At 45.7% G+C, this 15,311-nt stretch overlaps 2 protein-coding genes across 4 annotated transcripts; both read left to right on the top strand.

The window, feature by feature from the left end:
- The first annotated feature begins 8 nt into the window (after positions 1-8).
- On the top strand, positions 9-2,694 carry AK6 (adenylate kinase 6). The gene is made up of 5 exons (XM_071455080.1): positions 9-121; positions 662-754; positions 1,453-1,511; positions 1,625-1,770; positions 1,862-2,694. Exons 1-5 carry the CDS (start codon positions 94-96, stop codon positions 2,049-2,051), a joined length of 516 nt encoding a protein of 171 aa, XP_071311181.1. The 5' UTR covers positions 9-93; the 3' UTR covers positions 2,052-2,694.
- Positions 2,695-3,349: 655 nt separating this feature from the next.
- Positions 3,350-15,111, top strand: CCDC125 (coiled-coil domain containing 125). Of its 3 annotated transcripts, none has more exons than XM_071455076.1 (12): positions 3,350-3,480; positions 3,680-4,060; positions 5,141-5,199; positions 5,792-5,878; positions 6,707-6,784; positions 7,462-7,547; positions 9,124-9,206; positions 9,755-9,867; positions 11,586-11,693; positions 12,672-12,843; positions 14,065-14,198; positions 14,779-15,111. In XM_071455076.1, the coding sequence occupies exons 1-12, from the start codon at positions 3,372-3,374 to the stop codon at positions 15,067-15,069; spliced, it is 1,701 nt and encodes a 566-aa protein (XP_071311177.1). In that variant the 5' UTR covers positions 3,350-3,371; the 3' UTR covers positions 15,070-15,111. The 3 variants fall into 3 exon arrangements, with proteins under 3 accessions (XP_071311177.1, XP_071311178.1, XP_071311179.1); XM_071455077.1 differs by having other exon boundaries at positions 3,430-3,480; positions 3,680-3,714; XM_071455078.1 differs by lacking the exons at positions 3,350-3,480; positions 3,680-4,060; positions 5,141-5,199; positions 5,792-5,878 and adding an exon at positions 5,884-6,006.
- The last annotated feature ends 200 nt before the right edge of the window (positions 15,112-15,311 follow it).

Raw genomic sequence — 15,311 nt, 5'->3', positions numbered from 1 at the left:
GCGCCGCGCCGGGCGCGCGCGGTGACGCCATCGGCGCGCGCGGCGGCGGCGGAGGCCCCCGCGCACGTGTCTCCAAGGCGACGGGCGGCAGCCATGAGGCGGCCCAACGTGCTCATCACCGGTGGGAACCGGGGACACTGGGGGGCAGCGAGGCACGGCCCCATCGCGGCCCGGGGAGCTGCGGGTGTGGGCTCACTGGGGTCCCAGCCCTGGCCCGGCCTGAGGGGATTCGGGGCGCGGGGTTCCAGCCCGGCGGGATTTGGGGTCGGGGCCCGGGCCCCACCACAGCCCGGGGCGGTTCCGGTGTGAGGCAGCAGCCTGGCTGCTCCGGGGTGTGGGTGCAGCCCGGGGTGGCTTTGCAGCTCCTCTCCCTCATGAGAGCTTGCATCTCCTCTGTGTTACTTGGGGGTTTTCGAAGGAGTGCGGATTTCCCTTGGGTCCCGCACGCTGGGAATGGCGTTCCTGCTCACAGTCCGAGTTCTCTCCCTGTTTTCCCGTTTTACTGCCCCAGCCTGTTTCTCTTTGTCCCGCAGCTTTTTGCCCCTTTTCAACCCATGAACTCTGCCATGTGGGCTGTCAGAAGGCTCCAGGGCGCCTGGTGGGGGCTCTCCGTGGAGACCTGCAGCTCTTCCCTTACCTTTGGCTGCGGTTTGTTCTGCAGGCACGCCGGGAGTTGGGAAAACCACGCTGGGAAAGGAGCTGGCCTCCAGATCTGGGCTGAGCTATGTCAACGTGGGGGACCTGGCCAAGGAAGGTGCTGTGTGACAGCAGCCCCGAGCTGTGACATGGGGACAGAGAGAGCCCTTCTCTCTCTCTGTGGAGCTGCTGGCCGGGACTCTGCTGGGCTACCTCGGGCACTGGGAGCCCCTGCACACCTGTCTGGGACACCTGGGCTGGGCTGTGAGAGAGCAGAATGGTCCAAGGAGACATCAGAGCCCCCTCCAGGGCCTAAAGGGGCTCCAGGAGAGCTGCAGAGGCACTGGGGACAAGGGCTGCAGGGACAGCAGCCGGGCAATGGCTGCCAGTGCCAGAGGGCAGGGCTGGCTGGGATCTTGGCAATGAGGAATTGTTCCCTGGCAGGGTGGGCAGGCCCTGCATCCCTGGCAGTGCCCAAGGCCGGGCTGGACACTGGGACAGTGGAAGGTGTCCCTGCCATGGCTGGGGTGGCACTGGGTGGGCTCTGAGGTCCCTTCCAGGCCAGACCAACATGCGGTTAATTCAAATTAAATTAATTTACTTCAGCAGGCATGTCTGTAGCAGCACACTTGGTGCTAAGTAATAAATGACAAACTCATACTTACATGCATTTGTAAACAAAGTGCTCCCTACCCTGAACTCTGCCTTTTGCCTGCAATCTCCTGAGACAAAAACAGAAATGTGAATTATTGTGCTAAATTACCGTGGTAACTGCTGTGGCACCCAGCAAACACCTGTGATTCCTCTGTGCTGCAGGAGAGCTCTATGAAGGCTTTGATGAGGAGTACAACTGCCCCATCCTGGATGAGGACAGGGTGAGTGCAGCCCCCGGGCCACCCCTCTGCTCTCTGAGCAGTGCAGGTGAGCCCCCCTGTCTCTCTCAGTGCATTTCCAGGTGAGTCTGACCTCTCCCCCTCTCTGTGTGCAGGTAGTGGATGAGCTGGAGGCCAGGATGAGCGAGGGAGGGGTGATTGTGGATTACCACGGCTGCGACTTCTTCCCCGAGCGCTGGTTCCACATCGTGTTCGTGCTGCGCACAGACAACTCCTGTCTGTACGATAGGCTGCACAGCAGGTCTGTCACCTGGGTGTCATTGCACCGGCCCCAAAACCCCTCCTCAGCCTCCCTCTGTGCCTCACTCTGCCTCTCGCTGCTCTCTCTCCAGGGGCTACACAGGCAAGAAGCTGCAGGACAACATTCAGTGCGAAATTTTTCAGACTTTGTATGAGGAAGCTGTGTTGTCCTATAAAAAGGAAATTGTGCACCAGTTACCCAGCAACACTCCAGAGGACCTAGAGAGAAATTTGGATCAGATTATGCAATGGATTGAGCAATGGATGAAGGACAATAACTGACTTTTGATGAAACAGTAACTGCTGGATCTCTTTTTGGGAGGGAGGGTTTAATAAATTATGTTTGTAATTCTTGTACTGTAAATGAACCTGAATTTTGTTGTAAGTGGCTGGGGAGTAGGAGAAGACTCAGAGTAGCCAGGGTGTGTGAGGATGTGTAACAGCACCCTAAGAGGCAACAGGAGAACTGATACTGATAAAACTGATACAGCAGGAGAAGTGACTGAAAGGATCAAAATGAGGCGGTTGTCCTCAGTACCAGGAGCTGTGTTCAGTAACTGAGAATTCTTTAGACCTTACAATTAAAACCAAACCATGAATTCCCTGTGAGAAAACTGTAAAATCCTGCTGATAACAGGTGGCAGTTGAAGCAGTTTTGATTTCCAGAGGGTGGACCAGTGTCCTGGAAAGGAGCTGGTTTGAGTTGTGGGTCTAAAACCTGCTGTGCTGCACTGTAGGCATGTGAGGACATTGCAGAGTGGGAGGGTTTGCTGCAGGCTAAGGTGTTGGAGGGAAGACAAGTGACGTGAGAGTTGCTTTGAAATGATTGCACGGGGCTTTGGAGATTCCTTCATGTGTAAGGAAACATCAGCTATGCGAGCACTGGTCTGGAGTGTTAAACAATAAACTTAATTTTTCCTTTTTTCTCTGTCTTCCCTGTCCCAGTGATGGGAGGATGACCCAGGAGCTGCATGCTGTGTCGGGACAGACCCGCAGGGATCCCGAGCATGGTCACAGATGCAGCAGGATCTGTTCTGAGTGCTGTTAAAGCCTGGGCCCCAGGGGGGCAGGGCTGCACAAGGAACAGGAAACCGGTCCGCACAGAAAAGCTGCTTGGAAGGAAAGCCTTGTGGAAGGTTCTGTAGGAAGTACTTGCTTCTAAACCCTTTATATACACAAGTTTGGGTAGTAAAACAACTTTCTTGAGAAATTCTGTTGTGAAGAGTGTTGTTGTCACATATTTGCAGCTTTATTTTTTATTCCAAATGTGCTGTTGGGTTTTTTGGGGTTTTTTTTTTTTTTTTTGGTGACACTTGTGCAGCAATACTGCAACAGAAAAGTGATGATATAATAAACCAAAACGGTGAAAAACAGTGTGTCTCTTGGGGAATTGGGCCAGGCATTGTGGCAGCTGGGGCAGAGGCTGCCGAGAGTAGGGAACAGGTGAGGGGATTGTGTGGGGTGTCCGGACAGCCCCAGTCCGGGAGAACTGGGATGTGACCAGTTGGAGTGGCCGTGCCTGGTCACCGCAGCTCGCGTTCCCACGCGGGTCCGGGCCGTGCAGGGAACGGGGATCAACACCATGACAAATGAGCAAACCGAATGATAAAAACCAGAAATGGGCAAACCCCTCCTTCCGAGCCGCTCCCGGAGCCGCTCCCGGAGCCGCCCCGAGGCGGGACCGCTCCAGCAGCCGCCGGCGGGCGCGCAGGTGGGTCGGGGTCCCGGGCGGGGCCGGGGGGTCCCCCAGGTGTGTCCCCCAGGTGTGTCCCCTCGGGAATGTCCCCCCCGGGCCGCGGTCTCACCGCGGGCGGCAGCGGGGATTCGGCAGCCCCGGCTCCCGCAGCCTCGCGTTTCCCTCCCGCCGCTCGCCCTGCTGCTGTAAACGCGGAGCTTTCCTGTTTTTCCAGATGAAATCTGGCCTTGCGGGAGGCGCTGTTCACCGGTAGGTGAGGGGCCCTCGGTCAGGGAAAAAAACCCCAAACCAACGGGAAACCTGAAAAAAAGCCAGGAGGAGAAGATGGAGGAAGCAGAAGAGGATGACATGACATGTGGAGACCTGGGAAACGGACTGGGGAGAAGACCGGGAGGTGTTTATGAAGGGGAAAACTTACAAAATTCCTATTCAGTTAGATCTAGGAAGGGGTCTGGAAAGACTTGTAATTCCCCCTTGTCAGCAAAGGTAGCAGAAGAAAGTGATGCTGCAGCTCTTCCTGCTCCAAAACGAAACAGCTTTTACGATGGATCACTCAAAAAACCTGCCTCTAGTTCCACACGGCAGAATAGCTGTGGTAAGAGTAATTTGGAAGTTAATTATTCACCATACGAACGGTTTTTGTTAGTGGAAGTGAGCCGTTCAGCTGCCTCACAAAGTGTCATCACGTTTAATTCGAACCACTTGCCAAAATCCCTGAAGGGCTGGGATCCTCCAGCTTCCTCCCAGAACATGAGCAGGAGAATTGCTTCTCAGTGTTGAAGGCAGTGGCCATTCTTAGTGTAAAATGTCCAGTTTTAAGGTGTTTAATTCTGCATTTGAAAGCAACATTTATCAAAGAGCATCCTGTGGTGGGTGTACCAGCATGGGTTTGGCTGTGTCTGTGAAATTGGGTGGCACTGCTTGGATTCCTGCTTTAAGTCAGTTAAAATCTTCCCAAAGACAGTTCCTGAAGTTTATAGCTAAATATTCAAAATCTTTTTTGCTCTTTAGTTGAAATTAGTGAATTGGCTTACATTAGGGGTTAGGAAGTAGCTTTCAGAACCTGCATTGGCATTCATCTTCCTTTCTTTGTGAAGGCAATGCTGCTGTAAAAACAATCAAATGCAGGCAGTGCTGTTCATTACAGTCTGGCTGCTTTCCTGTCAATCTTTAATATTTTGACTGAGGTATTTCTGTGTAACTTACTTACTTCTCTCCTCTAAACAATTCCCTGTCATACTTTTCACAGTAAGCTGAGCTATCTCTGCCTCCTGAAAATTGCCCCTATTTCTAAATAGTGCTAGCTGTTGTTTTGAGTGTGGATGTTGAGAAGTTACAATCAGAGAAGAATCTAAACAATTTTTAAAAAATCAAGATGGCAATTTTTTGGCTTTATTTTAAAGGAAGTTATAAGATGTTTGCCTTTACTTTATGTCTCTTTACAGCTGACATTTTTCCCCCATTTCACTTCTTCAACTCTGAAGCAATGTGTTTGAAGATTGTATTGATGTGTTTCTTAAATCTGTTTATTAGGTCCACAAGAAAAAAAACCGCACAACACAAAGATGAAAATTCACCTTTGTATGTTACCTGTTTTCAGGGTAAAATCCTCACTTTTTTTAAAATTTAAATGTCACAATATCTTATGATTTATTCTCTTCTATGGATCCTACAGAATCTAATACTGAAGTGTCAAATGAGGAACTAAAGCAACAGCTTCGGGAAGCTCTGGAGGTTGGTAACAGTGCCCAGGGTGCTGCTCTCCAAATCTGCATTTCCCTCCCGTGTATCAAGAGGACCTTGGCATGCTGGGAGACATGGGTGCACCCATGTTCTTGGAATTACAGCAGGAGTTGGAAGTTTCATTAAATTTTATGTTAGGAAATTGTAGTGTGATTTTGTGTACTTTATATTCTGGGGGGTTTCTTTACAAAATATTTTTAAAGATGGAGAGAATAGTGAAGGTACTGCTGTACCTTTCTAGCAGATGTTTATGTTTTATTAAGCTTTGGGGCTTGAAAATGTGTAAACAATCTTTGGATTTTTAGTCTGCATGTTTCTTGAAAGGTAGTTAACAGTACATTTTGATTTTACTGTGGTTAAATGTGTTGAGGTGTTAGCATCACAGCCAGCTGACTTCAGCTGTAAAAATACACATTCCACCTGCACTGTGTTCTCTGACCTCAGGTGAGCCCATGGAAAGACATCATGCAGGTAAAACAGAGGTTTGTTTTTTGAGGAGGGCGAATTTACATTGGTTTTACAGCCAACTCTTATCAGAATTACCTTGGCTTTTACTCAGTGTGTCTACTTTGCTTTACCTCAGGAACTTGAAATTCTGAAGGTTGAGCTTGAAGCATCTCAAAGACAGCTTGAAGGAAAAGATGAAGCCCTAAGAATCCTGCAGAGCATGGTAGGAGCTGTTCAGAAATCTCTTGGTGGTAACAAGGAAAACAGAGGAAATCTTCTGCTGGTCCTCATCAAAACCTCAAAAACCTTAAGGCCTTCCCAGGGCTGCAATTTACATCATCGAGTCTGCAGGTGTCCACAGACTTGCCTCTACAATTTACTGCAACTAGTGTGTTATTTAAGAAGACTTTAGTGTTGTAGCAATTCTTATAATTTTAGCTTTGATAAATCCTTGAGGATTTATCTACTAAAGATAAAATTAAGGGCTTTTTGCAGTCCCTTATATTGAAGATTTAGGCAGTGCTTGAAATCCTGCTGCAAAGCATGAGTATTTTGAGTTGGCTGCTCCATCTGCTGCCCTAGAGGACACTGTGCCTTAAATGTCAGGTTGTTCTTTTGTTCACCGTTTGTAGTATTCTTATTCTCTTTCATAACATATTCTGCTGAAATCAGTTCCTGGAATTTAACCTACTTACATAACCCATTTCTAATTGTGTAGTTTCTACCATCACATATTTGTAGCCAGTTAGGCCTGGATCAGAGCTTAGGTGTGTTGTAACCCAGTTGTTCAAGGTGTGATTTCCTGAAGAAGACACGATCTCAAGCTGAATGATGCAGCAGAGGTTCTGGGATTGAAACCCAAAAAGTTTGTTGTGCTCAGTTAGACTTGAGATCAGAGCCCTCTGGGGCTCACGAGGAGGCTGCTGGTGTTTGTGACTCTGCACTCTGCTGTTTGACTATGGGTGTGAAGCTGAAAATTAACTCAGTTTAATCACAGCGTTTGACAGAGTTGCATTTTGGGTTTTGCTTTGGTTGTTTGTTGATTTTGCAGGCAGTATTTGATAAAGCCACGAGCCATACAAAAGCAATGCTTCAGAAAACTGAGGAAGAAAAGAGGACTCTAGAGAAGGTAAGTGTGGGTGTTTCCTTCACACAGAGAAGCCCATGGCTATTAAAAAGGGGTTATCAGACTGTCTATGTAATGTGCTATTAACTGACATTAATTCCAGGGGTTTTATAAAAGGAATTCCTGTCCCTTTTTGGTAGAAAGGGGAAATATTAATTTATCCCTTTGGATCTTAGCCTTTTCATGCTATAATTATAGTACTGTAAAACCACCAGAGCTCCTCCTGCACTTTGAGCTGTTGTTGGTTGAGGGTTTCAGTTGCCCAGAGTGAGCTGCGCTGCTCCTCAGGGATTCAGCTGAGGCTTCCCAGGGACCCTGAAGAATGGCTGCCCAGTTTTAGGAGGGAGGTGGTGTAGAGCTCCCTTGTCAAACTGAGTTCTTTGCTTTGTTCTTCCTAGAAGAACAAAGGTTCTTGTTCTCTGCTGCTCTGTTCCACACCATGGGAGTGGGACAGGGAGGTGGGACAGCGTGGGTTTGTCTCTGTTGGAGGCCTCTGGAAGGAGTAGTTCTGAACAGAGACTGGAGTCCCTAGGCCAGTGGTGCAGAAACTTTGGTGTCTGGTACCAAACCTGTTATTTGATCTCAGATTGTCTCTGAGATTTCTGCCAAACCCAGCATCCCTGGCACCCTCTGGGGGGAACCCTCTAATGAGCTGCTGTAAGTTTGTTTTGTTTCCACAGGAAATAAATATTTTGCAGTGGGAAATTGAATTTGATCAGGACAGATTTAAAAACATAGAAGACACCTGGACAGAAAAATATGACAGGTATTTGGCTTACACTGTGTATCACTGGGGTTTTTGTTTGATTCTTAAAATTGCACTGAGTGCTCTATGTCTTCTGTTCTGTGTTCCAAACTTGCTTCCTCAGGTTCGTTGTATTTTCCCAATTCCTTTCCAAATTCTGAACCATTTTGATTTTTCACACTAGTCACATTTGTATTTTTCAATTAAAACTTCTAGATGTATCATCCTGATTTCTTTTTTTTTAGGTGTCTGTAGGCTGGCTTTGCTAGGCTAAGTTTTTTTTAATCATATGATGTTAGCCAGCTGGGGGATTGATTATCCTTATTTACCTTAACCACAGATGAGGCAGAGAAAATAATGGTATGTTCATGCGTGTGGAAATATAATTTCCTGGTTAATCATTTCTTTATTGTCTGGCACTGTAGGTCTGGGCATGAGTACAGGTAAAATGCAGTGCCTGAGAGAGAGGTTGATCAAGAGGTTCTTTGTTAAATAGGAGTCACTCTGGGTGGACAGCAGGTGTGTCTGGGCAAGAGGAATGTGCCAGAGGCTCTAAACTAATTATACATAACAGACCTTGAGAAATGGGACCAGCAGGCTCACTCATTTACATGTAGAAATTGTATCTCTGAAGTCTACCCATCAGAGTTGTTATTGTCATTATTTGTTAATATTTTTGCTGTCGTTTTTACAAATCAGAATATGGTTTTATATTTAAATATGTTTTAGCTTCGAATCAAAGAGTAAGCCACAAGTTTACAAACTATTCCAGAGACACATTTGTCAAGGGATGCCTCTTGAAAGGCTCTCTGGCTTTCCTGACTGAGTAGGTTGGAAATGTGGCTGTGCAGTCTGGAGCCACAAAACTGCTGTTGGCTGGTGGAAGACACAGACATAGCTTCAGAAAGCTGACAGCCAGGGGCTCAGCCTGCTTTGCAAAGCATCTCATATTTTTCTGATAGTTTTCTGACATCTGAGGCAGCAGGACAAGAAGAATGAGCATTTCCCTTGGGTTTTTTCCAAGGCTGCATTTACTGAGAGCTGAGGTGCGCCAAATAAATTGTATTGCTTTGACATTTAGGACGCTGGATTGCCAGTGTTCTGCTCAAGAGGGAAATGCTTCAAGGAAAAGTGCATTATCAGTGTGTGTTGTGTGTTCTCACGTAGCAACACCTGAAGGCACAGCTGTTCTTGAAAACAGGATTCAGACTACAGGAAGTTTGCAGACCAGAGCTGTGCTCCTCAAATGTCACTTTTGTTCCTTCAAGGAAATAGGAAATTTCTAGCAAGTGTTTCAGAGGTTCATAATTACCAATTTCTTTGCATTTCTAATGGAAATGTGGCACTTAAACTAATATCTTGTTAAAGCTATGGGCACTGTCTACTTACACATGAAGGTTTGGGATTTTTTTTAATGTATATCTAGTACTCAACTCCTTTCACTTTTGATTTTTTTTATTCTGTCTTTCAAGTAATCCTAATTTTAATTTTCAGAAATATTAGATACCATATTTTAATAGGTTATTTTTTAAATTATTGAGTGCCCACTTAAAAACATTTTTAAGATTATAATAAAGCCATTTTCTGACTTCTACAGGATATACTGTGAAAATGCAGCTCTTAAGGAAGCATTGAAACTGAGGACAGAAGAAGTTAAAACACTTAAGGCTGAAAATGCAAGTAAGCCAGCAGCAGCTATTCCTCTGAATACACTGTTTTTCAGGAATAAATCAGGTTTTAGCTGGGGTGGAAGATTCCTGTGGGGATCAATGTCTTGTTCCTGACAGCTGATCTTAGTGGATCTGCAGAAGCCTGGAAATTAAACTGGAAAGCAGCCAGGGCAGCCACTGAATCAGAAGACCCAAGTCCCTTTCCTTCATTTTTGCCTTCCAAAAAGCTTTGAAATAGCTGAGTTAAATCATCTCTTGCCCAATGTTGTGCTGTTCTAAATGGGAGGCTGCCTGACTTCGGAGTGTACAAGGAGATGGGCACTCAGTCCTGAGGCAGAACAATACAGGAAATGCTCTCTCTCTAAGTGGGCCATTACTTCTGGGAGAACACACCAGGAGAAACAACTGGGAGATGAGTTTCGCCTTCTACACACTCATCTTGTTCCCAAACTGATGCTTGAGCTGTAAAGCTGCTTCATTCAGGTGTAGTTGTACTCAGAAATGAAGTCGTTGGAGCAGGAGATATTTGTAATTCTCTTCCTTTGTTTTATTTTGTAGTCCTGAACCAGCAGTGCTTGGAATTCCTTGCAATGCTAGATGTGAAACAACAGAAAGTTTTTCAGGAGAACATGTTGAACAAAAGTGACATCACTGATTTCACAGGTCTTGAAGTAAGTATTGCCTGTGTGTTTTTCCAAATGGCTGCTTCAGAGATGTGTTTGTGTGTGAAAAACCGCCAATCACTTGTTTTTAAAATTTTAAAAGTTTAATAGGAATAAAATGGTTGTAAAAATAGTCATACAACTAGAGTAATAATAATTTGGACGATTTGAATTAGGACAATATGAGACAATAAAAACAAAGAGTTATGGACAGTCTGGGCACCTTTTCTGGGCAGCACAAGCCCCAGAAAGGACCCAGGTTAACAGAGGATTAACCCTTAAAACAACAGCCTGTTGCATATTCATACACCTCATCCATGATGCATCAATTCCATTCAAACACAGGATTCTGTCTGGGCAGTGTCAGCTGCTTCCTCTGAATCCTGACAGCTCTTCAGGGCTGAGTGAGGCAGGAAGAAGTTCATTTGTTCTGATAATGGAGCAATAAATTCCCTTTCTCTGAAAGATTCAGGTGTCCTGTGGCTGCCATTTCACTGAGTCCTTTATTTAGAAAAAGTATCTTACATAGCATTGTTTCTATTTTAACATTTTGTTATACCTTAAAACTATATTTAACACACTACTTAAGAGAATTAAGACAGCATAACTTTCTAACATAACACTTAAAATATTCATTTTAATATTTGCAAAAAGCCAATCATAAAATATGCATTTTTCACATTGTGTACAAATGACACAGAGAAAAAAAAAATATATATAATTGCTCATAACACATCCTTTTATTTGAACCCATTTCTAGCTAATTAGCACATGCCTTTGCATGCCTGTTAATCAGTTTTCTTCTTCCTGGTCCACCTTGCAAAGAAAGATCAGGCAGGAGAAGGCATCAGGCTATTTTTCACAAGCTGTGATGCTTATTTTTATTCTGCCTAGCACCTGACCGTGGTTGCTGGTGCTGTACCGAGCCCAGCAGCAGCCAGTGAGGGCTGCAGGGTGTGGCACACCCATCTGTCAGGTTTTGCCTGAAAACACAGCTCTCACTGTGAGTCATTCCCCTCCATCTCCCGCAGCTGCTCATGGTTCCGGGGGGTGTTTCTGCTGGCCCCTCTGTTAAAAATGCATATTTTATGATTGGCTTTTGGCAAATATTACAATGAATATTTTAAGTGTTATGTTAGAAAGTGATTCTGTAATAATTTTTTAAGTAATGTGTTAAATATAGTTTTAGATTATAAGGTTAAAATAGCAACTTTGCTATGTAGGATACTTTTTCTAAAGAAAGGACTGGCACTGAGATAGCAGCCACAGGACACCTGAATCTTTCAGAGAAAGGGAATTTATTGCTCCATTATCAGAACAAATGAACTTCTTCCTGCCTCACTCAGCCCTGAAGAGCTGTCAGGATTCAGAGGAAGAAGCTGACACTGCCCAGACAGAATCCTGTGTTGGAATGGAATTGATGCATCATGGATGAGGTGTATGAATATGCAACAGGCTGTTGTTTTTAAGGGTTCATCCTCTGTTAACGTGGGGCCTTTTTCAGGCTTATTTTGCCCAGAAAAGGTACCTGGACATCCATAACTCTTTGTTTCTATTGTCTCATATTGTCCTAATCCAAATCGTCCAAATTATTATTACTCTAATTGTATTACTATTTTTACAACCATTTTATTCCTATTAAACTTTTAAAATTTCAAGAACAAGTGATTGGCGTTTTTCGCACCTCTGTGAGCAGATGCTGACCTCGGGGTTGCTCTGTGTTCCAGCTGGCAGTGCTGGGAGCCTGCACCTGCAGTCCTGCCAAGGGGCAGCCCTGCCCGTGTGCCAGAGTGGCAGCTCTCACTCGGAAGCAGCTCCTTCATCTCAAGCAAGAGGTGAGGAGGCCTGGCAGCGTGGGGACGAGGAGGGGGTGCTCCTGCACCAGTCCAAACAAAGCCAGAAACACCCAGACACTGTTTACACAAACTCTCAAACCCACAATGGATCTCAAAACACTGTAAAGTTTGTTTGTGATGCTTGTAATGCCATAACTTTTGCTGGTAGAAAAAATTTTATTTTTATCTACTCAGCTTTACTAGTTTAAAAAAAAAATTTTGCATTCTTTTTCTTTCTTCTCATATTTTTTAATCTGAAAAAAGGGAACACGCCCTAAGTGTGTGCTCTCCATGAATGTACACACTGTGCATGTGGACTAGCACTGAACCTTTCCCTTCCTTCCTGGCAGTGCATTTCACCCCTCCCTTGTTGGCATCAGCTCCCACAGCCCGCTCACTCAGCTAGGGCAGCAAGCTGATCTTGCTGGAAAATACCTTTTAACCTCACACTTAAATCAGTTATGTGAATTCCAGGCTCCTAATTTTTTTCTATTTAGTGAAACTGTGTGGATTTACAATTTTTCTTCTATTTTGTATTTGACTCACAAGGATGACTCTGGTAGCCATCCTTGTGGTCCTGCTGCAGAACTTGCAGTTGGCTAACTGGTTTTGAAAATAGGTGCTGGCCTGTCCCTTTAGGTCTCTCATATGGGCTCCAATCTCCTGCTCCTTTTTTTCTTGCTTGTCGATCTGATGGGTTATTATTTCCCTCCTTGAGCTCTTGTAGATGTGCAGAGATAAATAAATACACAGAAATGATTGTGTAGGTGGCTGGGGATGTGAATATTTGCAGACAATGAAGAGTTAGGACCTTAGTACATGTTTCAAAATCCATTTCTTTACATGTCAGGAAAACCCTTTGGTTCCTGCTGCTTCCTTGATTATATTTACTTGCAAGCTGTCTGTGTCTTAATTTTAAATCTGCTTTTGCTTCCAAATTATCTAACACGCTTTAAATTTTCCCTGAACTAAAACCAGATGGAAAACCTGAAGAAGAGTAAGGATGAAGCGTACATCATGGCAGATGCCTTCAGGATTGCGTTTGAGCAGCAGCTGATGCAGAGGCAGGAGCAGGCCCTGAGGCTGGCAGAAGTGATCAATGTGAAGAAGGAGAGCAGATTTGCAAGCTGGAGACGCCTGCGGGGCGCTGGTAGCTGGGCAGTGTGTCTGTGTGTCTGTCTGTCTGTGTGTGTGGGGCTGGCAGAGCAGGGCCTCTTCTGCCCCTGTTGGATGTGTGCTGGTGCCTGAGCTGCTGAGCAGGGCTTGGGCACTGCGCTGAGGAGAGCTGACATCTGGCTGGTTGTGTGCTACCAGCAACTGCTCTGGTGTTGGGGGTTTTGTTTCAAGTTAGCTCCATGGAAGAGTTGGGGAAGAGGGACAAATGCAAGAAGGAAAAAAGTGTATTTGGAGCTTTTTTTAGCTCCAAATGGGGTATTGAGCAACGTGGTCTAGTGGAAGGTGTGGAACAAGTTGAGCTTCAAGGTCTCTTCTAACCCAGGCCACTCCAAAATTCACTGGAGTACCAAACAGATGGTTTTTTTTCCTTGAATATTTTTAGCCTTTAATTATGCATATGTATCAATATTAGTGTTTATTAGTTTTATTACACTAATACAGAGTTACAAAGCCCTGTGTAAAAGAGGAAGAATTCCAATCTGTAAATAAGAATAATTCTAATAATATTTTATTCTTTAAAAAAAAAATTTTAAAAAGGGTTAAAGAGAAGTATTGAAGTGCTTACATCATGGTCAGAACCACTGCAGACTTCAAGAATGGCACAATATCTTTGTTTTGACCATTGGCCAGGAGGTGCCAGGCTTAGAAGTGTGCTGTGTCTCCTAGATCCCTTGGGCTCTCCTGGGGTGTAGCACTACAGCAGCATAACCTTGAGTAGCTATTTCCCCTATGCTGACACCATTGCTTTCAGGCTCCGTTAACTGGCACATCTGTTCCTTAATTTTAATGTGTTTTCTGGAAATCTTACAGACTTGTAAGTTTGTGGCCTGTGTCAGAGAATCTTTGGACTTTTTAGGCTACTTATGGTTTAAAAACAAACTACCATGAATTATTCTTTAACTAGAGCATCAAAAGTGTAATTTCCATAGAGCAAAAAGAATTCTCAATGTGCCTACGTGTAAGGTCTGTGTAGCCTTTGTGGGACAGCAGGAGCAGTGGGAACCTGCCATGTCCTGTGCAGTGGGGGAAGCTGCAGCTCATATTGCCCTTTTTTATGGTATTAAAAAAAACTAAATTATTTTAAATTATTAAATTATTTTCTATGGGATCCAGGTTTACAAGTGCCTACTTTCTCCCAAAGTCGTTTTTCCCTACCTGAGCAGTTCAGCAGCTGACACACCTGTGTTTTCCACAGAGCACGTCAAGTTGGAGGGCAGCAAGACCAACCTGGGGAGGAAGCTGTCCAGCTTGCTCTCGTCAGAGGGGGACTGCAGGAAGGTGGAGGAGCTGGACAGCGCCCACGAGATCCTCAGGATGCTGATTGATCTGGTCAGTACCCGTATCAGCATTCAGGAACACACAACCATGGAATGATTATATGCAGGTGCTTTTGTTGAAGAGTTCTGGGTGTCAGGGGTACAGACCCAAATCTGACCTGACATGGTTCCCGACCGAACGTGTATTTATATTTTATCATTATATAACTTACATATTAATTCTTAAACTTACATTGTTCTATTGTATACATTGATTTCATCCAAGCATGGATTTCTCGTGATCCCCTCAAACCTCCAACATAGTTTCTTATGATTCTTTAAACAAAAATTCTATCTAATCACATCTACCAATTATATCATTCATCATATACTGACTACACAGGTGCAGTTTCCCATGATCTAGCAAACAAAAGGCCTAACATTCCCCAGGGCCTACCTTTAACATTTTCCCAGGGCCTACTAAGCCTTTCTTTCTAGCTCCCCGAATTTTCTTTTTCCTGAATTTTCTAATTCCCATAATTTTTGATTTTAAAATTGTTTACTATCACCGGGTTCACCTCCTGGAGTGCGTATGTTAGCTGGGTTCACAGTACCCCAAGCTGACTGTGGCCTGCTCTCCTTCCTCTCCGCAGGTGAACGACAAGGAGGAGGCCCTGGCGCACCAGCGCAAGGTCAGCTACATGCTGGCCCGGGCGGCGGAGGCCAGGCCGGGGCAGGCCGGGGGGCACACGGCGGGAAGGTGTCGGAGCCCAGGAACGTGTCAGAGCCCGGGGAGGCTCAGAAGGCTCGGAGCCCAGCGCCCCCCGGCCGCCCCTGCCCCGAGCTGTGCCTGCCCGCCCCTCACGGGCGCAGCCCCCATGCTGCCAAGGCCGCGCTCTTGGCCCTTGGGCATGGCTGAGGGACTGCGGGCGCTCTTGCCATAGTGTGGCTTTGTGAAAAAGAAGATTGTCGTGGAAACACCTGGAGCTGTGTGTGATGGTGTCACTGTGGGGCTGATGGCACAGCATGGGCCCTGTGGGAGAGGGGCGGCTTCACCAGCTTCAGCAGGGCACAGTGTTCCGGGGCCTGGGCCTCCCCTGAGCCCAGTGCCCAGGGATGGAGTGACAGTGATGTCACTGTGAGGGGTATAATGTCACCAGAACAGTCAGGGACAGGGTCTGAAAGA

Source organism: Agelaius tricolor, unplaced genomic scaffold (assembly GCF_023055355.1).
Source record: "Agelaius tricolor isolate 1412-34295 unplaced genomic scaffold, bAgeTri1.0.p SCAF_44, whole genome shotgun sequence".
NCBI classification, from domain to species: domain Eukaryota; kingdom Metazoa; phylum Chordata; class Aves; order Passeriformes; family Icteridae; genus Agelaius; species Agelaius tricolor.
Note: the sequence above shows the minus strand (reverse complement) of the source record. Positions and strands in the feature narration are given on the sequence as shown.